At 35.8% G+C, this 25,665-nt stretch overlaps 1 protein-coding gene across 2 annotated transcripts; it reads left to right on the top strand.

The window, feature by feature from the left end:
• The first annotated feature begins 312 nt into the window (after positions 1-312).
• Positions 313-21,249, top strand: LOC149576420 (protein RETICULATA, chloroplastic-like). 2 transcript variants are annotated; one of them, XM_089817222.1, is made up of 8 exons: positions 313-390; positions 1,420-2,415; positions 2,542-2,640; positions 2,777-2,997; positions 18,037-18,106; positions 18,667-18,746; positions 19,168-19,235; positions 20,600-21,249. In XM_089817222.1, the coding sequence occupies exons 2-8, from the start codon at positions 1,678-1,680 to the stop codon at positions 20,791-20,793; spliced, it is 1,470 nt and encodes a 489-aa protein (XP_089673348.1). In that variant the 5' UTR covers positions 313-390; positions 1,420-1,677; the 3' UTR covers positions 20,794-21,249. The 2 variants fall into 2 exon arrangements, with proteins under 2 accessions (XP_089673348.1, XP_089673345.1); XM_089817219.1 differs by having other exon boundaries at positions 313-484.
• Positions 21,250-25,665: the final 4,416 nt, after the last annotated feature.

Below are 25,665 nucleotides of genomic sequence, written 5' to 3'. Positions count from 1 at the left end.
ACACATTTACTAGAACTCGCCAACCTATTAATGCACCAGACTTTTGCTTCCCCCTTTAACTCAGCATTTTATATTCGATGCGACATGATGGCAATCCTATGCTTCAACAATAATAAGAGAACAAATAACATTCTAGATATGAAAAAACTTGTTCTGTTAAATTATTGTAGGGAGCTAAGGGCCTAAAGAGAATCCTTGGCGTGTGGGAACCTTATTCTAGCGACCACTAGTTTTCACATAACCCGTCTAATAATTTTGATTCCCGACAGTCAAAATCTTGAATATAACAGTGATTTTGTGGTAGAGGAACTTACAGTGCCCGACGAAAAAATACCAAGTTTTTGCATCAGTTATAATCTTCTTTACGTCGCAGCGGAAGGATTTGCAGGGGTTAGTGTTTTCACTCTACTGTGTTTGGCATATTCAACTAAAAATTTCAGGTCTGGGATCGAGTGTGTTTGCAGTGCACCGTATATATTCCCTGGTAAACATGTCGGCTTTGTTTTTGTCTTTCTCTTTGTCAGATGTATTTTTTTCTCGGGATGGCATTGTATTTCATGTTTTGGGAAGGTTTTGAGTAGATCACATAAAATACAGGGTTAAGATCGAGCCTTTTCCTTTGTTTAAATGCATTTAAGTTGTACATTGTTTTTAAGGCGTTTTTCGGTTTTAGTGTGGTTTAAGAGGCATCAGAGTTTAGGCTTTAAAAGATATTTGAAACCTGAGCTTATCTTCTTGTCCAGTTCGTTTGGTGGAAATGCCTTATGTTTTTGCCTTCAGACAAAAAAATAAGTTTTCATTTGAGTGCGAGTTTTTAAAGCTGTTTGTTTTCTTAATGGTAACGTATTGGTTTTCCTTAGGGTTTAGAAGTACACAGGGCTGTTAGATCTCTCTGGCTTATCAGTGCTGAAAAATATTCTCTGTCTGTTGATTGTGTCTACAGTTAAAAGTTAAAATATAGGCGATTCTGTTGCATCAGGTTGATCGTTGATGTTTGTTTTCATTTTAAGCACCATTGGTTGGTTCAGAGAAGATGGTTTTTTGCAGGAGGCGTGCAGTCATTAGAGATTATAATATTTTTTAAAATTTTTTTTTGTAACGAGCAAACTTTCGGCTTAGTTGTTGACATGACCTTGTTGTCTCTTGGGGATTTAATCACGTCCCTCTAATCTTTTCCACTTGAAGTCATCCCATTTGGGTTTTAGAGAGTGTGAATTTTATGTTGGATGCCTTCAATCTTTTACGCTTGAAAGACTTAAGAATGATCTGATATTTTTTCATGCTTATTCTTTTTGCATTTCATGATATTGTTCTGCTGTATTAGGATCTAATTGTAATGATGGACAATTTTCTGGATATTATTCATTTGAAGGTTAATCGTCATACTCAGATAATTTATTTCTGTGTGGCAATTTACAGGAAAAAGTGCTTCCGAAGCAGAATATTGAGGAGCGTTAGTTGGGCATTGATTACACAAGGCAAAAGTGGAATTTTTTTTCGTATTTGTCGACATTTCATGAGGCCTTCCTGTGTCCGTTTATATTAAGCCCTTTTCAAATAATTCCATATGCAGTGAAACTTAAAGCTGTAGAATTTATACTAGACTATTACCACAAACCCTAGAATTACAACTATTGAGGGTGATTGGAACAACTTAAAATCTCCACCAAAAATAGAATGGCTCGTATCTCAGCCGGTATTAGTCAACAATCTTCTGTCATTTCAACTTCTGAACCCTCAAAGCTGCCTAGTTGTCTTTTCAATTCTGGTCGAAGTGCTCATGTTAGAATAAGGGGATTTGCTGTTTCCAAAAGGCAAGGTAATTTTCAAGATTTTTCCAATAAAGGAGTGAAATCTACCCTTGTCCTGGAAAATAAAAAGCTGTTATGGGATCATCCCAACAGTTCTGGAAGCTTTAGAAGTAAAATGAATTCCATTGAGTCTGGTATGCATCCTAAAATTGTTTCATTTGATAGGGGTAGGCACCATTCATTTAAAAGAGGACGGTGTTACCTGGTTAAATGTGAGATGAGTTTTGATTCAAAATTTGTTGAGAATCCTGAGGTCACAGTTATTCCTACTGAAATGGCCAGTGGAGAGCCTGACCTACCTAAGTCGAGTATTGGAACTGATGGAGACATTAAGAATGTTCCGAACCTCGATGGTGGGGCAGGTGGAGAAAATTTTGGAGGAGATGGCAATGGGAACTTTAGAGGAGGAAGGGGTGGAGGAGGGGACAATGAGGGCAATCAGGATCGGAATGATGACGGAAGTGAATATGGACCTATCTTAAGTGCTGCAGAAGTATTCAAAGAGGCCAAGTCCAGAGGTGTTGTCCTGCCATCTGACATGGCGGAAGCTGCTAGTTCCCCAGGTTTACGCAAATTGCTTCTTTCTCGTTACCTGAATCTGCAAGTATGTATGAATTGGAAATTCATTCTTTGTGCTTTGTTTCTTGTGCTTATGTCTATTTCCTCCCTATAGCATGCATGCGATGTTTTGTGTTTCTTTTTCATTTTTTTCTTTTATTTCATTGTTTAGGAAGCTATATGGCCCCTAGGAGCAGCCATCCGTGCAAGCTCTATTTTACGGAACCGCATGCTTGCAGATCCAAGTTTTCTATTTAAAGTTTCCATAGAGGTCGAGCTCTAATCTTCAACGGGTTCTTTTTATTTTATACTGGTAAACATTATAAATAAGTAATATTAATAAGTTTTGTTTGTAAGTACTATATGCATGTGATCACTTTTGCTCTGCTGTTTTATTTGGTATGCAGATAATGATTGATTCTTGCTGCGCAACATTTGCAGAAGTTCAGAAGAGAGGAAAGGACTTCTGGTCAGAATTTGAGCTTTATGTTGCTGATCTTCTTGTTGGTATTGTTGTGGATGTTGTGTTAGTTTGTATGTTGGCACCATTTGTTCGCTTTGGGCAGCCTACTAGAGCAGCTGGACTGAGGGGAACACTAAACCATGCTATTGGAGCATTACCTAGCAGGTAAGTTCTTCATCATACAGTCTGTAATTTTAGTATATTGTAGTGAGTTTTTGATTTAGTTTTGGATTGCATGAATTGAAAAAAGAGAGAAGAAAGCCCTTGGGATAATGTTTACTAAGATTTCACTAATTCAATTTTGGTGAGGCATATATTTTTTTCATATGGGTACTATTTTGACATTCCTGATGATTATGTTTGACCTTGCATCCACAGTCCCACTTTTAAATTTTTCATTTTTAACTACCAATACGAAAAGATCCTTCTCTTGAGATGCCACCCACGTGAACAGCAAGCATTGCTTCTAGAGGATCCAGACAATTCTGACATTAAGCTTACTAAATGTAGCATAGTATGAGCAGAAGTTTTCTTTTCTTGCATGAAAATGTCTCATCTCATTAGAGATTAATAATGATGAACCTCAGCGTAAATATGTTAATCTTGAAGGATTAAAGAAAACCATTACCACTGTGGTGTGAACTGTACAAGGTTTGTGTCAAATGAGGGAAATTCTAGAACAATTTTGTTTGATCCATCAAGTGGGAGACTCCCGAACAGCTCATAAAAAACGGATACTAAAAGTGTTGCTTTTCATAAACTCGTCAAAGACCATGTTGTTAGTATTTCTGATAGCATATTCACTCAACAAACATGTGGATGCATCCGACGTGAAGAAAGAAGCATGGAAAGTGTAGTCTAAACACAAGAATTGCAAGTCAGTGACTTGGATAAAATGGTTACTCCAGAGAGCTCTATTACTATACATAGAGAACTTTGGTGAGAGGACCAAAAGTTTGTCAACTTCAGTATCAGTCAGCCAAGTACAATGCAGTGAGGTCTCAAACATGATGAACAAAGCTCAAGCATGTGTTTAAGAGCCTGCCAACATATTGATTCTTTCACAGGTCCAAAAACCTTGCCCAACCATGACACTGACTTTTGCTATTTTTTCGTTCTATCCGGCATGTTGATATAGATTCCCATACATTTCTCTTGTGTTCAAACATCCAAACCAATGCCAATCCACATTCTTGATGATTTTCAATTTGCTCTTTTGTGAGGGGTGGCTGCATGTTGGCTGCAATATGAGTGTGTTTGCTGCTGTCCAAAAATCTTGCTCACCCATGACACCCACTTGCACTATTTCGTTCTCAGAGGCATATTAACTGATGCAGATTCCTATACATTCCTCTTGCACTCAGACATCCAAACCAATGCCAAGATCAGAACCATTCACATTCTGTGATGAATTTCAATTCGCTGGCTTTGTGAGGGGTATTTACATGTTTGCTGCAGTATGAGTGTTTCTGCTGCTGTATTTGATGAGTTTTCTGCTAATGGAAAGCAGTGAATTCATCAAGACTGAAAAACAATGTTGTTTAAACTTTCAAATTTGTTAGGGCAATCTATGTTGTGTTTTTGTTTTTTGCCTGTCTTTTCAGGCTTTACAAAAAGAGCTTGCAAACACACCCACTGAGGTGAGGAGTGGAGCTCAAATAATGAAGAGTTTGTGAAAATTAGTCAAGGCATTAAAATATGCTCTCTAATTGAGAAGAGCGTGCCAGTGGTGAGGCCAAACAGGAAGTCTGTAAGTGAAAAATTAGAAGCCTATAGATTGGTGTATACCAGAGCAAAAAACAAAATGAAGTTTGAATAATTTGCATGCTTGTACATGGGCACACACTGTTGAGAAGAGAGACAACTAAGTGAAAAGCTGCAGCCAGTTTATAGGTGTGTTGCTTTGTGAGGGTAGATGATGCAGAGCCCTTTGACCAATCAACTCTCTGATTTGCAAGACTCCACAATCAGTTGAATAACCCACAAGGTTTCCTAACTTCTTCACTAGGTTTCTTTTGTACAAATCTGGTTTTATCAACCTCAAACCTTCAATACTTTCCCTAAGCCTTCCTAGGGTCTTATCTGACTTCAATCAACCTGATTCAACAGCTTCCCAGGTTGTATTAATACACTTTTAGGCCTGTTTGGCAATTAGCCCTCCAGTGGCTATTTTCCTCAGTTTTTTCCTATTTCTCCCTGAGAACTTGTCAACCTAAACACATTTCTAGATACCCTTTTTGGAGTTTTAAAACATATCCAGAAATCAGGTGCTGGTGTTTTGGTGGATTTGTACAGAAATTGACAAACAGACAGTTTTTAGGATTCGTACAGAAATTGACGAACATACAGTTTTAGGGCCTAATTAGGTCTGTTTTACAAAGCATCCCCTATGAATGTTTGTCCCCTGATCCTATAACTTTTAACAATCTCTAGATATGTAGCAAATAAATGGATTTTGGTATTGGGTTAGGTCGGCCACACTCCCCAAATAGCCAAACCATGAAACCCTCAACTTTTCACCCTCAAATCTAGGGTTTATCCAAATCCACATAAAATGTCAGTTCCAGTGTTTGTAAATGGATTCAACACCTTGTCCTCAACATATATGGACAACTTCTAACATAAAAACACTCACTTATTAAGGCCAATCAGTCACTGCTATACCCATGGCTCATTTCTCTTAAACATTTCAGCACTTTTCCTTAACAATTCAGTCAACAACTTGGTGATCACCATCCAATTCCTCAGTCCTGCATCATATAAAGTTAGTGGATCATAAAATACATCAATGAGGCCGCATTCCACACGGTACAGTTGGTGACATAAAGTGGAATGAACCTAAAACATATCTGCACTCACAAAACCAGAGATTCCCAATGTGAACCAGTCAGACCAATCAGTATATCTCACTTGAAATGCTTGGAGAAGGACTTCTAATGAACTGTACTAAGTATTTGGACAGAATTCAATCAATCCTAATCATTAGAAAGTAAGTTCTATTGAAAAGATTCAAACTACAATCATGAAAGTGTTTCAAGGCAAATGCAAATATATCAGAACAGCAAGTATGCTTCGGATTTATCTTCGAAACTTCTTACAGAATGTTACAGCTGCCTTCCTTGGCGTGGAATCAATGTTTATAGACCATCCATACGCTTGAGGGTTTGCTTCAAAATTCTCAAACTCTCTAAACCATTGTGCTTGCCAAAATCAACTAATCGTTGGTATTTGGATTTTCAAGTCTTAAAAACTAAGTAAACAAACTCCTCATGAATCCAATCCTTGGGAATGGTCATTTTATGGCCTTATTACAATGTTCAAGCCCTTAGACTCTTAAGTGACTCATTTTGGCATCATCTTGCGATATCTAATCATTTTGGTCATAGGGGCCTCATCAGGGCCCTTAGGAAATTTCATTCCCTTAAGCATCATGCTTATTCTGTAGTTTGCACAGTTGCGTGGGATTCCTTTGTGGGTTCTTAAAATTTTCCTCAAAAATTATCTGGTGGTTTATAATTTTCTACTTAAAAATTATTTGGTAAAATTATCCATTGGGTTTTACCGGTTTCCATCAAAAACAAAGTTTTGTATTCTATTATCTGTGTCTCAAATTTCGTTTGATTTTGATTGATTTTTCACCAAAAAATTCATGTTGGGTTTTCGTCGTTTTTTCTCCTTAAAATTGTGGCTTTTGCAATTTGTTTTGGAGCATCAATCTTATTGCAAAGTTTTGAGGGTTTGTCGATTTTTCCTCAAAATCGTGCTAGTTCTTCTCAGTGTTTGTCTCTATCTCCAGGGAAGAACAACTTTGTTAACCAACATTAGGTTGGATATTTTGTGATGATTTCTAGTTAGATGTTCTGCTGATGTTGGGAGGGTTAGTGGAAGACTTCTCTCAGTGGTAGAATAAGTGACAGGCTCTTGTCTCTTGTTGCAAAGCATTCTAAAAAAAGGGACGCTCTTCTCTGTTCTTTTATGGACGAATTTTGGCTTTGTGTTTATTAACATTTTGCAAATCCAAGGAGGTTCTCAACAACAACGAAATGGTATGAAGGATTTGTGACCAAAAGACAACAGTTAGACAAATGACCATTAAGGGAGGGTATTGGAATGTTACTAAGTTACCGATGTTGGTTTTGATGCTGATGCGGGGATGTGTGATTTTTAATTTTTTTTTTTTTTGGATTTTGGATGCGTCCATATATATATATATATATATATATATATATATATATATATATATATATATATATATATATATATATATATCAGTGTTACAAGACTCGACGAGTCTCGAGGCGAGCTGAGCAAAACGAGGCAAACTGCCTCTGGACTCGGACTCGGCCAAGTCCGAGTCAAAGTCTTGGCTGACTCACCGAGTCCTGTCGGTTGGACTTTGCCATCAGCCAACTAAAAATAATAAGTTTTTCAGCTCAGAGGCAGGAGGATTTATACAAATATAACATTTAAGTATAAGTTGCATTTATTTTCTTTCTTATACTTTAAGCTATATTTGTATAAATATTGTCAGGATGTTTGAGATAGGTTTCAACTTCATAGGAGTTAAAATGTAGATTCTAGATTTTGGGGGTTTTCAAAAAATTTCAAGCTTAGCCAAATTTTAGGATTCAACATGCCTTCAAAAGTGTTATCTTGCACAACTTGTCTTGGCTATTTGAGGTCAAATTGAAGCTAGAAGTTGATCTTGTCTTTAGGGATGAAGACTTGGAGTGGGCCGATCAGGTGGATCGAGAGGCAAAGGCAGTGGGAGTGGCGATGGCAGTGGAGGACACTAGAGCACGAGGAGACCCAGTGTAGGACCTTGAGGCTGAGAGTGATGTATTCGACTCTAATGATGAGGATTATGAGGATGAGTATGAGGATGAGGAGGATGATCATGATGATCATGTCATTAAGGTTCAACTTCACAAATAGGGAGAGATGATGACTCTAGAGTTTTCCATGGCCTATCTTAGGTGTTGTCATAGGAGGACATAGGCTACTATGAGCCTTTATTTTGATATATGTTTTGAACTTTTAATTCAATGGTTGCATATTCCATGAATATTATAGACCTTTGACAGTGACACTATATTTCTATTATCTTATTTAGTTTAACTTTAAGTAATTTCTTTCAAAAATTTGCATTTTTACTTATGTGATATATGAAAAGTTGTGGATGTTTGCAAAGTAGGTTTTATTTATCTCAATTATTGTGTATTTGATGTTAATTGGTTAAATGACACATGAAAAAAACTTAAAATCCTTAAGTTTTTTTGAATTTCATATGTTTTTAATTGTCGAGTCCATGCCGAGTCCAGCGGTCGAGCTTGAGTCCGAGCTGAATCCGAGGTTGGTAACATTGATATATGTATGTATGTTTGTATGTATGTATGTATGTATGTATGTATACATATGTATATGTAAAGAAATGCAAGAAACATACAAAAATAAACCATTCAATAGCATTATATTTCACCATTGATAGTTTAAATTGAAAAAAGCGGAGAGCCTAGCTGCAAACAAAATGAGAAGAATGAGCATGAATGACCTCTTTTAGGGTTGTTTTAGGGTTTAGGTCCGTAGGAGCAAAAAGGAGCAAAAATAGAATTAAAAATATCAATTAACACATGCTTTTTACAGTGACCTAAGTGATTGGGTGTTGAAAAAGTCACGGGTGCTCTCCAGATGCACTGTAGATGTTGTCTGGGTGCTCTTGGGAGCAACATCCAAAAGCACCAACACATCCTAACACACCAGTATCAACATTCTAGTTTTTTGGGAGAGAATCGGTATCTTAGGTTATAATGTTTCTTCAATGGTCATCTTAATTAGTCTTTAGTTTTGTAGGTAGTTTCTATTTCCGTCTTTATTTCATGATTGTTTCTTTTAGAATCATTGTCCTTGTTAATCTATACAAGGAGCTTTCTTCTCCTTTGTTTAATACAACTACAACAATATCGATTTACTATAAAAGTAATAGCTCCCCTCCTTAAGTTGTTTCTTAATGAGATTAACCTACGAAAATTTGTTAGTAAAAAATATTAAATTTAATTATAATAATTAATATTTAGATATCTTGTTTTTGCATAGTTGTTAAGGATTCCTTCAAATGAGGCTTTCTAACCCTCTGGGAGGATCCCCTATGTTCTAGAGAATGGTCCTCGGTTATTCTTCCAACTTCCTTGAAACTTTTATACAAGTTAGACTTCATAAGCCTTTGGGAGGACTCCCTGTGTTTTGTATGACAACCCTCAATTAGTTAAGCCATCTTCCTCTAAAGGTATCGCTTAGGCTTGTTTGGCTACTAGCGTTAGTAAATGCTACATTTGCTTTATATAGAATTTGTCAGATGTTGGATTTGTTAATTCAGATTTAGGATTTGTTGAGCGGGAAAAATGAAAATGAAAATTTGAGCCAATTCCAATTCCAGTTCCATCTCTTTATTCGGAATAAACAAATCTTCATTTTGGACCAAAATGGGAGTTCAAAAACTCATTCCAATTCTGGTTTGACTTATCCAAACTGAAAATTAATATTTTTTAGGATTTGTTCCTACCAACTCCAGTTCAATACCAGCAAACAAACGGACCCTTAAGGTCTACAAGAGTTGCCTATGAAATCCCCTATGTTTCCCTTGAATGGGATCTGATTTTATTGATATGAATTGATACCATTGTATCTTATTCTATTTTAGAATGATTCCAATCTAAATTATTTTTTATTCCATAATCATATTCTCCTTGTTTGTTTCTTATGCATTAGTAATTTATAAATCTTGTTTTATTTTTTCATTTTTGTCCTTCTAAAATGTCACGACTCTTCATAATCACAATCCTTTCAAATAGTCACAACACTTCATGATTACAACATTTTCAAAGAGTTGGAACCATTCATAAATACATCATTTTCGAAGAGTCACATCCTTTCATCATTTAAACCTTTTGAAAAAATCCCTTCCTTATTTTCTTCTCATTCCTTTCCCCTTCTATTAATTCTTCTTTTACTCCTATCTTCTCCTCTTCTTCTTTTCCTCTTTCAAATGAACTCTCCTCCCTTTTATAGCTTAATCTGAAGGAGTCAAATCCCTTTATTACACATCTCTTGATATTTCATTAGATTTAATTAATTTATATTATTCTATATTTACTTATTTATTTTATGTCTATTATCATTTCTTATTAAATCCTATTAAAAAAGGTAATGTACTTTCTACAATATTCTGCATTGTAGTTAATTTATTTATTTATTCATTCATTGTAATTTTATTATTACTTAATTATTTTATATATTATTTATTGATAATAGATTATCTATGTTATTATTTATGTTTAATAATAATATTTTATTATTATTTCTTATTTTTATATTTAAATATATGATTTTATTATCATTTTTTATTTAATAATATTGTACTATCTAATTATTATTAAAATTCTATCTTAAAATAGGGACATGACACTCAATCAGTTTGAAAATCCATGGCTTGATTGGACTTACCCCTATTGCAAATATAATTTCTATCATTTGTTCAGAATTTGATCCTAGAGTAAGTTGGAAATCTGTCAGTTAGGTGATCTGTTAACTGTTATTTGTTGTGAAGTTTTCACATCATCGGCCCAAAAATTTTGGGGACCTTGGCAAATTTTTCGGAGTTGTTCAGAGGTTTTCGATTTGAAAATTTTACACCTTGGATGCCTTCGGGCCAGGAGGGATTTGATGTAATTTGTTTTTTTCACCCGGTGTTAACTTGATTTTTTGAAAAATGTAATTTTATCTTTAGGCCAAATAGAATTCAAAAGCAACAATTTTTTCAATGGATAAAACGATATTTGACATGATAAATTTGCAAATTTTTGGACTTAGACGGATTTTGAAAATTTGATATAATTGTATAAGCTCAGACATTTTTAGAATGAATTTTAGATTTAATTGTTTTGGAAAATCTTGAATTTTTAGTGAAAAGGGAAATTTTTTGATAGTGAAATTGAAATTGGAAAATCGATTTAGATTGCTAGAAAAATGATTTATTTTGGTTAAAAAATTGAAATTGTATTGCAAAATCAAAATTGAATTAAATTGCAAAATCGCATTAATTTAGTTGAAATATTGCCTAGAAGAATTTAAAAAATGTTAAAAGAAATTGGTAAATTGAAATTGGAAATCAATTTTAGCTTGCTAAATTCAATTTTAATGATATTTTAATTGCCAAAATGATACTAAATGAAAATTTTGACATCTACTAGGCTTATCTTGTTTTTATTTTTGCAATTTTTGATCAAAACTGGTAATTAAATGGGCTAATTTCACTATGGGCTAAATGATTTTAATGTTGCATTTAAATTTGGGCCATTAATTAAGGGGCTAATTTAATTTTGTTTTCCCTCCAGGTAGGTCGGCCCAATTGGAGAGGCAAAAGGTTTGGTATAAGAGTAGCTTCCTCTCCTCTTATTTTCTCATTCCTTCTTCCTCCTTGGATTTGTGATTTTCTTTTAGAGGCAAATTTCAGACTTGGGCGATTTCTTTTTGGAGCAGATTTTCTCCTTTTTTGGCGGCAGGGGCTTCCTCTCCTCTTATTTTCTCATTCCTTCTTCCTCCTTGGATTTGTGATTTTCTTTTAGAGGCAAATTTCAGACTTGGGCGATTTCTTTTTGGAGCAGATTTTCTCCTTTTTTGGCGGCAGGGGCTTCCTCTCCTCTTATTTTCTCATTCCTTCTTCCTTCTTGGATTTGTGATTTTCTTTTAGAGGCAAATTTCAGACTTGGGCGATTTCTTTTTGGAGCAGATTTTCTCCTTTTTTGGCGGCATTGTCTTCTCCTTGCTTGGGCCCTAGGGCATTTTTTGGAGCAATTCTGATTTTTTCCAGCTTGGGTGATTTTGTTAAGGCAGATTTTTTCCATTTTCTTGGCAGCGAATTTCAGAATTGGGTGATTTTATTTGGCGAAGAGGTTGTATGGTCCAAGGTCTAATTTTTTTGGCATGTGTGGGCGATTTCAAAGAAGTCAAAATTCTGACTTTTACTAGGGCATCATTATTTGCAAGGAAGGTTGAAATTTCCGAAATCTGATCCGAATTTGAGGAGGACCCGGTTATTGGTAAAGGCAGATTTAAGGTAAAATTCTACTCATTTTTAGAGGTGAAGATTGGTTTAAAGGCGGATTCTATTCCTTGTTCTTGCTTGGTTCATTTCCCTTATTTTCTTCTTGCACTCATCATCCACCACTTCATCATTCCATTGATAGGTTGAAGTTGAAAGATATAAGTGTAGATTTCATGATAGGACACTTGGAGAGGCAGAAATAAGCTAGACCACCCTAGGATTGAAGTTGGGAGATATAAGTGTAGTCCATCCTAAGGTAACAAAGAGGCAGAAATAAGTGGTAGTCCCACCCCTAGGTTGAAGGTTGGAGATTGATACGTGTAGAGATAGGACTTGGAGAGGCAGAAATATGCTAGATTTCATCGATAGAAAGAAGGTTGGAGATTGATAAGTGTAGTCCATATCATTTAGAACGAAGAGGCAAAAATAAGTATTTAGGATGGTAGATGTTAGCGCAAGCAAGAACCCAAAGAGAATGAATACCAAAAAGAACAAGAAGACATGATGCTTAAGATCACCACCTTCTCGAAAGTGAGGCGAATAAGTGATACCAATATTGGCATGGTGAACATGATACAGTTAAAGGATAGATTGAAGGAAGGACAATCTCCCATGGCAAAAAAGATCTACAAGAGCGGAATTGTTCACGCGGCGGCTTTCCCTCCTACCTTGCCTTGTCCAAAATTGGTAATGGAGTGTACATTCCGGTTTGATATTGTTACTAAGTCCATTTTTGATGAAAGGAAGAGAGTGTTAGCCAACATTGATGGACAAATGGTAGAAAAAATATTTAATATTCCCCAATATAAAAGCATGATAGTGGTAATGTGGGTTAGGCGGCTAAGTTATTTCAAGATAATCAGGAGGCTTATTTCATTCATCTAAAGCAAAATTGGTTACAGGAAGGCAAGAAGGGAGTTACCAAGTTGTCAAGGCTCACCAAGTTAGATTTCAAATTAGAGTATGACGATCTCATTGTGCTTCTCAGCCGAATCATAGGCATGGCTCAAGGTATGCAATTCGAGAACTGGATGTATTTCTTTATTGATGAAATTGAAAATGGGACGAGAAGATTTGATTGGGCTAGGATTATAAGCAAAAATTTAGAGTTGCAACTTAGGACAGTGCAAAATCAAAAGCAATGCTATATGGTGTCCTATCTTTTCTATTTGATTTTGAGACTATATGAAAATCCTAGACTTAAGGCCGTAGGAGTGATTGGCAATGGGCCGGGGCAATGTTTGGTACATGAGTGCTATCCACAGCTTCATTTGCACAACACCAAAGATTATAAAATGTTTTATCACACGTTTGCCATGAAGATGGTAAGGATATTACAAGGGACACTTGCTAAGAGGCTCTCAATGGAAGCATAAGCAAAAGTTAAGAAGTATGGGAGTTGGTTCATCCAATTTCCACAATTCACATATATTAGAGTAGCAGGAAGTACAGTTTGTCCCAAGAGACTTCCAAAGTACCCACCCGACAAGGTAGTTTTGATGGAGTTGGCTAGGCAACTTGAGCATTATGACAAAATGATGAAACTTAAAGGTGAGGCAGGGATTACCTTCTCGTTTGGAATAAGCAATGATACTTGCCCCAATCTTGTCGCCTTTGCAGTTGTGGAGAAAGAGTTAGAATGGTATCCTCTAGGATGGTATAGAGCAAGACAAGGATTTGATCCTAATGGTCTTATCAAGGCATCTCATGGAAATACATTCAAGCATATTCCTACTATAGAAGATTTTTGGGCCAATGCACAGGATGACTTTCATGTGAGAAAGCTAGCTTTTTCAAGATTGTCAGTGGGCATAATGAGGGCAATCAGATGGAGAGGCCTTGATATTCCTGATCAACTGGAAGAGGATGAAAATGTGCTAAGAGGATATTATGATACAGTGGATGGAACAAAGTTGAGTCCAGTAGATTGGGATGATCACCAGGATCCTTCCTTAGAGGCAGTTACAAGGACAGTTGATCTACACACCGAGTTGTGGTACAATGAGAAGTTAAGACAATTACAAAGTCGAAAGGTATGCCTTATGAGAAGATGAAACCCGAGGAAGAAGGTCTAGCGGAGTCAATCAGACAGAAAGGTGAGGGCAGTAGCCAGCAACAGAGTAGTTAAGAGCAAGAAGAAAAGTTTGGAGGTTGAGAAAAGTAAAGAACATCAGGAGCCTCCAACAAAGAAACAAAATGCAACACTGTTAAGGGAGAGCATAATTGAGGCTAGAAGCCAAGAGGATAATACAAGTGGACAAGGGGCGGCAGTAGAGGTGAGCTCTGATTCAAAATCAAGTGGTTACACTGATAGTACCGAGTACTCTTCTCTCTTGGAGAACCAACATGGAGATGATGTGACAGTCACTAGTGAAAAAGAAGATAAGCCAGTTGATATTGAGGAAATAAGCCAGGCACTCGAGGCTGTTGGTGATGCTTTGCTAGTCGAATCGAATCTAGATTTGGGGAGATGGATGACACCGCTATGGTTAAGGCAAATGCTTATGCCTAGAGGCGAAGTGGTGACTGATATCCAAGGGTTAGTGGAAAAGGGTGACAGTGAGAATCAGAAACAAATTGCAAAAACAGTGGCAAAGATAATCAGGAGCGACAATGATGGTCACCGAAGGTTCAGATTGCTATATCAAAGGTTAGCAAGGCAGTGGATGAGATTATAGCTTAGGAGTATGACATAGTAGAGCATAACATGGGAAGAATCACGGATGAGATGGAATGTGAGGAGATCCAGGAAGGCATGGTTTCAATTAGAGAAAGGTTGAGGAAGGCAAACGAAAGGATTGTAAAGTTGGAGGCAGAAAACAGGTATTGGAGAGATTGCCAGCCTATCCAACAATTGCACCAAGCAACCCTTCCTCAAGACAGTGGGAGCAACACAGAAGAGATATCGGCTCAGTTGCATGAAGTCAAGGATTGGATCCATGATACAATTCAAGATGGGCGAAACTTCTTGCCTTCTTTTGTCTCAGCATTCAGGTCATTAGTGGCTATTAGAGATAAATTCAAAACATTTGAAGGTGAGTGGAAGGATTTCCTTCTAGTCAAGGACTTAGCCATTCCCAGGCGATAGGCATTTATTGAGCTATCAGAGAAATATTTGGAAAGGACCAAGTTGGTAGATGAAGGAGGAACGAGTACGGTGGAGTCTTGGTTTGTTGCCTTGACTATCAGATTGAGGATACTTGAAGAGATACAGAATGAGATTGCATAGCATAGTCGAGGCGTTGACACTTCCATTTCAACCATGTTGAGCGATGTTGGGGCTGCACTTGATTTTGAAGATATCAAAGTGGAGGGCGTCAATGAGATAGAGCTTGGATTGAGATTGGATGAGTTGGGGAAGGTTGCCATCAAGAAGAAGCATTTGGGCACCTTTGCCTCCCTCAATGCCTTTATCGGATATGCGAAAGAATATGAGAAGGATCATGAGAAGACACTGCAAGCAATGAGCGACATGATGAATTCAGTTGAGCTCAAGATGAAGCTCACACTTTGCTCTCCCATGAAGGAAGTCAACAACATGCTAGCCAAGTTCATTGCCTTGGCTAAAAAGATGAAAGAAAAGGGTAGAATTATATTAGAAGATCATTTGATGTAAGCCCAAGTGGCAATTTCTCCTTTCTTTTGTGTAGGATAGGTGTTTGATTCTGATTGGCTACCATTTTGGTGCCTTCTCATTGGTTGCCACTTTTCCTTTTTTTTCATTGGTCCATCAATGAGGTGGTGTCTTCTCATTGGCCAATGGGGTGGCAACCCTAATTAGGGTTTTTGGGATTCAATTTGGATTGTTGAGTTTGCCTCTTAATCTCTACCGTTGGTTGTAATTATGGCCCCTATATAAGGTCATTTGCTCTCATTTGTAAAGGGTTGAAGAAAATTGTTGCTTAAGATAATACCAAAATTGCCTCTCTTTATCATTGTTGTGACTTGCATGGTGATTAAGAACATTTGGTGTTATTGCATGGTTTCTACTTCCAATAGTTAGAATTAGATTTCCTTTGAAGCTGTTAAAGTAGATTTCATTTTGAGAAAGTTGCTAAGTAAGAGTAAGAGTAGATGATAGTTGCATGGTGATATTAGTGGATGTTTGATAGGGATCTATAAACTAGGCCACTAGCATCCTAGCCGCTTGTTAGGAAGCCTTGCGTGGTAATCTAGTCTTTTTCTTTGAATCATTGCATCTATGGAGGTAAAGCCGTTGGTTAGCTTTCATTAGATTCGATCCTCGTCCATTTGCTAATCTTTCCATTCATAGGAGCAGGAGTAGAACAGCAAGTAGTTGAGTAGTTGGAGTTCATTCTTATAAAGTTAGAAAAGGAGAAACATCATTGGCAGACACACCCCCATCATCACCACCATCAACATCATTCGGCACTCATATATTTTACAAAGCTAGATTCATTACCATCACACCAAAAGTCGAAGTTATCCTTGAATAAACAACGTAAGGCCGCCTAGGTGATTACCAGCAAATCACATTGATATAACTGAGTTAGTATCCATAGGTGTAAGGAACATTGGAGTTTTTCTCATGTCTTCATAAGTATTAACTTTTCAAGAGAGGAATTGAGTGTTTGATATTCCGTATCAAGTATTCAATTGCTATATGTAATGTAGTGGTACAAAACCGACATCAACATTATCCTCTATATCCACATGTGAGAGTTTGAAATGGTTGTATTGCTCCAGAAGGCTTCAAATCAATTTTATGAATTTCTTAGGCTTTCAGCTAGGATTTTTTTTCCGCTATAGTGCATTTACAATAATAAGCGAGCCCCCTTCCAAATGGACTTTCTTGAGCTTTGGATTTCAACAGGTCTTTAGAGCCAGCCATGCCGCTTGAAACCCCCCTCCTTATTTATTCCCTCCAGTTTTTTCACCTCCACTGCCATGATATTAACTTTGTGATCTATCTGTATGCATCCCACACGTGACAATCCTGGGTTTCTGAGTTTGGCCCCATCAAAATTTGATCTCATCCAACCATCATCTGCTGGGGTTGAACTCAACTGTGCTCTCTCTTTGTGGTCTATAACTTATTTAGTTGTTTGATTTTATGTTTGAAATTTGACACTATTGTAACAACTCGGACTGCAACTATAAATACTATGACTTTTCAATGTCAGTAATCAGTGAGATCCTATATTTGGGATGAGATAATAATGGATGAAATAACTGTGAACAATATAATGTGTTCCCTTGTTTGAGACTGAGTTCTGGTTCCAGTTCCAGTTGCAGTTTTAGTCGAGTTTTGGTTTCAGTCCAGTTTGGTGGGTTCGAACTGGGTTCCTGTGGGAGGATCCTAGGTGCCTGGGATGTACCTAGATGGAACCTGCAAACAAATCAATTTCCTCCAGCAAAATCATTGCTCCTTGTGTAATGTTCACAGCTTGCCCATGTCTCGATAGATGAGGAAGAGGTAGCTCTTGTACATGGTACAGACAGTTATTGTGAGTGGCATGGAGTGTGGTTCAAATGCAGACTAACCAAATGCTTACCTTAATGCGTTCGATCTAGATGAATATTAATATGAAATATAAAATATGGCATGTAATTTGAATTTTCAATGTGTAATGACATTTTGAGATTTTGCTAATAATGAATATGATAAATCAGGTATTTTATTTATAATTTTGTTGGCAATTATGGATTTATAAGTATCATGTTTCTAACTTATTATTATACGTTTGGTTTTGAGCATTTATGATGTATATATAAATTTATAATATATCAATGTGTGTGTGCGCGCTGAACCTGAAACCAAGGTTTTTTCTTCGCTTAACCCACATGCTTGAACCCAAACCCGAACCTGTATCAGAATTAGGATCAGCAGTTTAGCTATTAATACAATGTAATGAGTATGGAAGTTTTACAGGCTCGTCTATAAAATATTTACTATTGCTTGGATGATTGAGTCATGCTACTTGGACATCTAAGCTAAATAGGTTCTGCATGCCATGAGTCTCTAAACAACAGACATGCCATATATTTTAATAGCTGTAGCACATTTTTAGATTCTAAAGATATGTTTCCGTATATTTTATTTAAATTGTTCACAATGAGAATAACTTCTTGTTTTTGTTTAGTGTTTTTGAAGCTGAGATGCCTGGTCGGAGGTTTTCCATTCAACAGCGAATTGGCACGTATTTTTACAAGGTAATTTGATAGGAGCTTGAAGATTTCCTTTTGTTTTCAGTGTCATAGGTTGTCTGATGAGCTTTTCTGATAAGTGTGTAACATGGCTGTTAAACTGGCTGCCGTACTCTCTGCAAGAATTTTGGGAAGTCTTATTGATATGATTTTAAATCTCCTAGGTTTTCTGATAATGGCTGAGGTTTTTGGAATCAAATGTAATTGATTGATATTAGAATGGTTATTGAACAGAAGATAATATGGTTTACATCTGTGAGGTTATCATGAAACTGACAGATTCAATGGTGGTAATAATTTTATTTTCTCATTATGTTATCGTGTACATGTTATTTGTTGCTTAAGATGTATGTAAGTGATCTGATATTGAGTGAGAGTACAAGAGGTTATGCAACTAGTGGCCTTATAAATCTATATGATATTTTTAATAGAATATCAGAAACAGAAATGAGCCGATGAGACATGCTGAAGATGTTGGTATAATTGTATCAATGCACTTGCCTCTTTTTATGATTGGAATACTTTAACAATGACTTGTATTAAATACATTCTATGCATGTGACTAGGGTATTCAATATGGAGCAGTTGGTTTTGGATGTGGAATTATTGGTCAGGGAATTGCTAATTCAATCATGACACTCAAACGGTATAAATCTTTACTTTATTTGTTTATTTGGGAAACAATTTACTCTATTTCATGTTTTATTGTCAGATTGATACTTCTAGTTCTGTTGTCTCCTAGTTGCTTTGCATCCTACATGATTGTTTTCTGCTTTGTTTCTGATAGATTGTTTTCAGTAGACTTATCCAATGTTTGTCTTTAAGTGTTTACGTAATATGGTAGATGGATATAGAGAACAGAATCCAATTTCAAAGATGCTCAATAAGACCAGCATAAAATATTGGATAAAGTTTGATGCCAACCATCTCACTTTTAAACTTCAAGGATGAGTGATGTGAATGTAGTTTTTACAGTACAACTTCTTGATTTTACAGCATATAATATTTTCCAAGCAAGACTTCTCTCCATTTAGGTTTTTCAACGGTTTTTCATGTGTAATCTGCAGAAAATTAAACAAATCAGAAGAGCATGATGTAGCTGTACCTCCTCTTCTAAAAAGTGCAGCGCTCTGGGGTATGTTTTCCATTAATATTACTCTGACATTCACATAGCAATTCAGCAATTTTGTTGTCTGGTTGAACTTAGGTTTTTGTTTCGATGTTGCATTTGATTACCTGTCTACTTATAGATGTTTTAAAGGGAAAAAATCCATCAAAGGCTCTTCAGATATAGTGACACACAGAAAGAGAAATTGTACCTGATGATAGATTGACGTTGAGAGATATTTTAGGCTACAAAAATATTTGCCTTCCAACACTACAATAAACCATACACAGTTTGCCAATTATTGTGTAAAAATTAGTCTTATACACCTCACATGCCACAGTTCCCATCATGAGCACAACACCCTCACAAAATGCTTATTTCTATCCCTGTTATTAAACTTAATGGTGAAATGGATATATAATAAGATATTCGAGGCTTCCAATTTCCATTTTTGTGTAAAAACAGGTTACAATATATAGTGGCCCACTGGGACAGCATCCCAGCAAAGATTAATGCGGCGAAAAACATTATACCAAAGTGAATATCCAAAATTAGTAAAATACCTCTCCACAGCATACACTGTAAAGGTAGCAGTATGTGTAAATTAACTTAATAAATCATGTTCATAATAAGTCAACAAACTCAGTCAATGGACAGTAAGTCTAATCCCTGGAATTGTAGAAATCACAATCAAAGGTTCCATTTACTGTTTCAGCCTCATCAGTACTGTGTATTGTTCTTTTCCAGTATATTTAGCACTCTGTCTAAATATTATGCACAATTCTCAAGATCCACCCGATCTTTATCCTTCGGAAGCATATTTCATTCGCAGGGCTTAGAAATATTATATGCTTATGTCTTTAAATATACTTTTCAATTTTCCATGTAATCTCTAACAAACTATGCGACTCTTCTGATCAGGCCAGAAGTGAGCTTTTGTAATTTCCATTTTGTTTGCATTATTCCAATTTCAAACTATCTTCTAGCAACCGGAAATTCCTGTCTTTAGGGATTTCCATTATCATAGTAACTTGCATAACAATATAAAGAAATGTGAGCTCACTAAGAAGCTCTGTTTTCTTGTTCTGGAATACCGCATTTTACCTCTTTAAATATGCCACAAAAATTTTTGTGGACAAGATTAAAAAATAAATTTGAAGAACAACATCTATGTCATTCACTTGATTGAATAAGATTTCATACCATGGCTCATAACCTTATTGTATCTAAGCTAAGCTTTTGGTGCTTTCTTTTTTCAATTAACATTTGATGTATTGAGATTACTGAGCCAGCTTTTTGCTTTGCTACCTTCCTTGTTGAGTACTTGTTTTGGTGATTTTTAAGTATCCTTGTTATGTACTACTCAAGTTATTACTTCTCTTCTTTTGCAGGTGTTTTCCTTGCTGTGTCATCAAATACCCGGTATCAAGTTGTTAATGGGTTGGAGCGTGTTGTTGAAAGCTCTATCTTGGCTAAAAGGGTCCCTCTAATTGCCATTGCCTTTACCATTGGTATACGATTTGCAAACAATGTTTATGGTGGCATGCAATTTGTTGATTGGGCTCGATGGTCAGGAGTTCAATAGTTTCACTGTGAAGAAGCCTTGGGCTAAATTGTTTATCAAACAAGCCTCTGTGCATTGGCATTGCCGGCATAAGGAGTTCCACAAGAGGCACTGCGAATCATATTTTAGGATGCAATATGGTTTATTTTCCTGTGTTTGGGGTAACTTGAAAATTTGATAAGCAGCTGATCAGATTTGGCCATCTTTGGAGCATCAAAGGTCATGAGCCAGCCTCACAAAGCTTTTCTTTTGTAGCATTGTACAACTGTTTAAGCAAGAGCTGTAAATGCTACTGATTTGTTAAGTTTTTCTTCTCCTAATTGTATTTTCAGTGATATTTTTTGTGCTTATCACCCCAATGATAAGCAGTAGTTGATTATCAGTCTTAATTTTGAAGCATATGACTGTTTTACCTGAAATTCCTAGCTCGAATGTCAAGATGGCCCATGATATTAAATATGCATTTCCAAGCTAAAATGAGGTTCTGACTTTTTAGTGCTGGTGATGAGGGCGCATAAATTGCAGGCTTTCTTTATGGTTCCATTTTTGTGCTTTCTTAATTTCTACATTCAAGCTCACTTCATAAATTTAGCAGCAACATCGAGAACCAAAATTTGATTGCAATTTGGAACAATTGATGATTAGGAGTGCTCATGTCCCCGATAATTAATAGTGACGGAAAATATTTGTGACAAACTGTCAATAAATACTTGCAGATTGGATGTTTAGGGCAATATTAGATATCAGATATGTCGAGATATTATCTAGCAAGGACACAGATGTTTGAATCTTTATAATATCAGAGAAGGACAAAGATGTTTGAATCTTTATAATATCGGAGTGAGGCAGGTGATTCTAACCGTATGAAATGTACCAGTTTAGTGTCTGTAATAAAGTCAAATTAATTACAGATTGGTGTGGCTGTAATTACCATCCTACTCCACTGTTTCATTCCTTTTCTCTTCAGTGGTTTTGTCAAACATACTCTTTTTCCTTTTCTCTTCTCAGATATGCAGTAAACTTGCTGCTCATGAAAATGCAATTTGCTGATGGGTTCTGCTTTTGTTTTTTTATCCAATTCAGGCTGGCAAAAGTTTTCATATTGCCTGTGTTATATCATGCTATCAATAACATAAGGCTTGTCCGATTGGGCTTGTTTTAGATGTTAATTCTTTATACTTTTTAGATCCTTCGCAAAATACAATGCATAGAAAACAGACATTAATGTGCATTATTTATCAGTGCAAAAATTACTCTTGCCGTTCACACAAAAAACAAAGAGGATTAAGGCAATTTGGAGTTTAAGCAGAATGGAATACAAGCACTGAATACCATACCAAAAAAGTATATGCTGAACGGCTCCAAAAATTTGAAGATCCGACCTAGTAAACTTCTTCAATCTTTCACGTGTTTGAGTTCTGATACAATGTGGAAGTTAATAATGATATCAATCTAAAAGTTAGAAATTATTTGCATGCATACCACCTGTCACAAAGAGAAGATTAAGAGGCAATATGATTTGCACAATTTGAAATTTAGTATTGATTGCACAATGTTAAGTAGGATTACAATGAGATTGAATGACATTTTTATAATATAAATGAATTATTTTTATACAAAGTAATAACTCAGAAAAGCAAATTAGAGCAAACCAAAAGCAGATTAGACTAAGCTAGTCTAAATTAGGGTCATTCAACTTAAGCAAAACATGTATGTACAAACATGCTTACTAAATGCATGAGAATATTATTAAGCATGTGAACAATTATGAAATGCTACATATGTAAAAACAACAATATTTATGAATAACATAAACACAATTCTAAACATGAAACACAAGGAAAGATGCCCCCCAAGATGTATGATTGATTAGGTATCCATCTACAAACAAGTGGAATACGATCTCTCACAGGTGAAGTAAAAGAACAAAAATTTAATGGGGAAAATACACGACTAAGTACGAGTGACTTCGAATGTCCCATAGTACTAAATTGGTCACATAAGTATGATCAAGATAACCCTCATGAAAGAGAAAAGATGAGGCAATCCCTCCTAATGTGGTAGCACCAATATTGAAGATGTAGTCTTGAGGACAAATGGTGATAAAGATTTAAGAGTAAGAAACCACGTTCTACCTTTTAGGAATAAAGATATTCAATTGCGAAGGTAGAGCAACTCCATGGAAGGAGGTGAAACAAATAGTTTCATGATGTGTGATATTGAAGAATGCTCTATTGTCCACATGTTTGAATAACAATACGCTAAATTAACTAAAGCAGGACCCAAACAATTGTGAAGGTACTTCATGAATAACTCGTTGACGGCACAAAATGTCCTCAAGTGTAACTACCTCTTGGGAAGTTCAACATATGTGGGACCTCGTGCATACTACTGAATAACCTCTCACGTTTTAGAAGCTCACTCTTCATTTTATGTTGGGAAAAGGGGAAGACAATCTATCAAAGTCTTTGGAATACCTTTAAAAATACATAGACTATCTCCCATAAGGAGTTAATAAGGCAACCCTCCAGATCAAATGAAAGAAGTGTCATAAATACATAAAACATTCATGGAAACAAACAAGTCTTTGAAAAACAAAGGGACACAAGCACAATCGATACTATCATTAACTTAGAATGTCCATTACAATTCTAAGGCCAACTAAGATAGCCTTTCAAACAAGATTGGAAGTTTCTCTAAAAGATTCTCCTTTTTTTCTTTTACATTAATGTTCCACATATATATATACGAGGCACACCTTCGAAACCTTCAAAATTGGATCCCCATGTTCACTCTTGCTAAGTTTTTGAAGGTTGGGGTGTCCTACTAGCCATAAAAATTTGACAACTAGGAATGGATTCCCATAAAAGTAGTAGTCGCGAATAAGGGGAAATACCTTAAGGGCTACTGTAACAACCCCTTTTTTTTGAGCCTTAACTAACACTAGAAAATCAATGAAATATAGTTATTAGTTCACATTCATGAGATGACAATTATAACCATTATGTTCACGAGAAAGAGACTAATAGTTACAATCAGTTTAACTAAATTATCATAAACTAAAAATTGAAGGCATCATCATTAGATCTAAATAGAGGGTTTAAGTTTTCCATACCCTAAATTCTGAATTTGGAATCTACCTAGGGCAACATTTGCAAAACCTTGGTTAATCCACATATACCACTTAGGGCACAAATAGTTATACCACTGTATCGTAATGAAAAACACCATTTAGGGCATCAAATTCCACTTTATCATCCCTATCCTTTCCTATTGCTAACTTTGACAATAACGTATAATTTAAAGATAAGTTGAAAGATATGTTCATATTCATAATTCTTATAAATGAAGGACAACTATAACAACCATCAAGCAAGCATATCTCATACAAAGGGATACATCTCATGTTCAACTGAAAAATCATCTAGTTTAATTGTTTTTTGAGTACATTTTAAGAGGAACTAATTTTTAAGCATTGAATTGAATAACTAATTAAACAAATTTAATCTAACAGATCTTCAACTTGTAATTTCAAATTAATGAAAGTAAATTACCTGTTACTAGTAGATATTTGAATGCATAACCTATCTCTATCTAATGCACGTCTTGGCATTTGATGGAGAGGGGAAGCATTGGCAAGGGCTTTTACCTCCCAACCACATACCTTTGAATATCCTCACACAATCTCAATCGAGAAAGGGCCTCCCTACCTTGGGAATTGGCCTTGGACACCACAATCCAGTCACTGAGCACTCTAGTGTTAGAATGTCAACCCACCACTTGACTTGCCAACAAGATTTTATACAAAGGATTTCCATGAGCTATCTTTTTATTGTACTTGAATGTTATTACTGACATATATTCTTCTTTCATTTCAAAAATTCTTCCCACTCTTTTCTCCCTTTAGCTTGATCATAAAGGTCCTAATAAACGGGAGGTTCATATTATATTTTCTAAATTTATGATCACTTATTCCTCTGCCAAGCTTCATGCCATTTTTGGCTTATGGCATCATAAGTTGCTATGCTTTTATTTTTGGTTTGATTTCATTCATAAAGAAAGCATTCCATCTCAGAGACATATCGGTTAGATCAACTTACATGTATATGCAATACAACATTATTACCAAACATAGCATATCGGTGAAACAATAAAGTTGTTATGGAAATTTATCATGTTCAACTCTATACTTGCAAACAGATAATAAAATCTAGAGGCTGAGTTGATAGAAATTGACATATATAGGAAGAAAAAATTATATATGATGGGAAACATAACTTGATCCCACACAAGAGGTATATGGAAATCTATAGTATTACTGGCACCAAGACCTTAGAACAATCCAATGAATAATCACATACTTAGTCCATGATTCTCAACTCTATCAATATATCACTGTTAATCGCTTTGCAAGAGCTTGGTCATGCAACATATGTTGTGGTATTGATAAAAAATTATGATATTCGGGATAATGTGTAGAGAGAAGAGAGTGTGCCTCTGCAACATGATCAAAGAACATAAATTAGAACAAGTCTCAACCAAGATGAAAAATGACCTCCCCCGTTGGTTCAATTAGACCAAGATTGAGGTGGCATGAATGTTTCAAGACTCTTTTAAAAATAAAAAAATAAATATTCATACAAATATAATAGCTCGATACCACAAGGTGGTGGATACAAAATGCAATAAGGTTGATCAAGCAATTTAAAATAAATGACCATGGACAACGTCAAGAAATACATCAAAAATAAAAGGTGGCAACATACGTCTAACCACACCTTACTATATCAATGTCATTGCTATATATATTCATGCTTGCATGAATAATTTTGATACATACATACATATACATATACATATACCCACACGAGTATAGACATGATATATGTATAT

This window comes from Cupressus sempervirens, chromosome 1 (genome assembly GCF_028749045.1).
Source record: "Cupressus sempervirens isolate cs-2001-9-10 chromosome 1, ASM2874904v1, whole genome shotgun sequence".
Classification (NCBI taxonomy): Eukaryota; Viridiplantae; Streptophyta; class Pinopsida; order Cupressales; family Cupressaceae; genus Cupressus; species Cupressus sempervirens.
The sequence above is the reverse complement of the archived record's forward strand: the minus strand, read 5'-3'. Positions and strand labels throughout refer to the sequence as shown.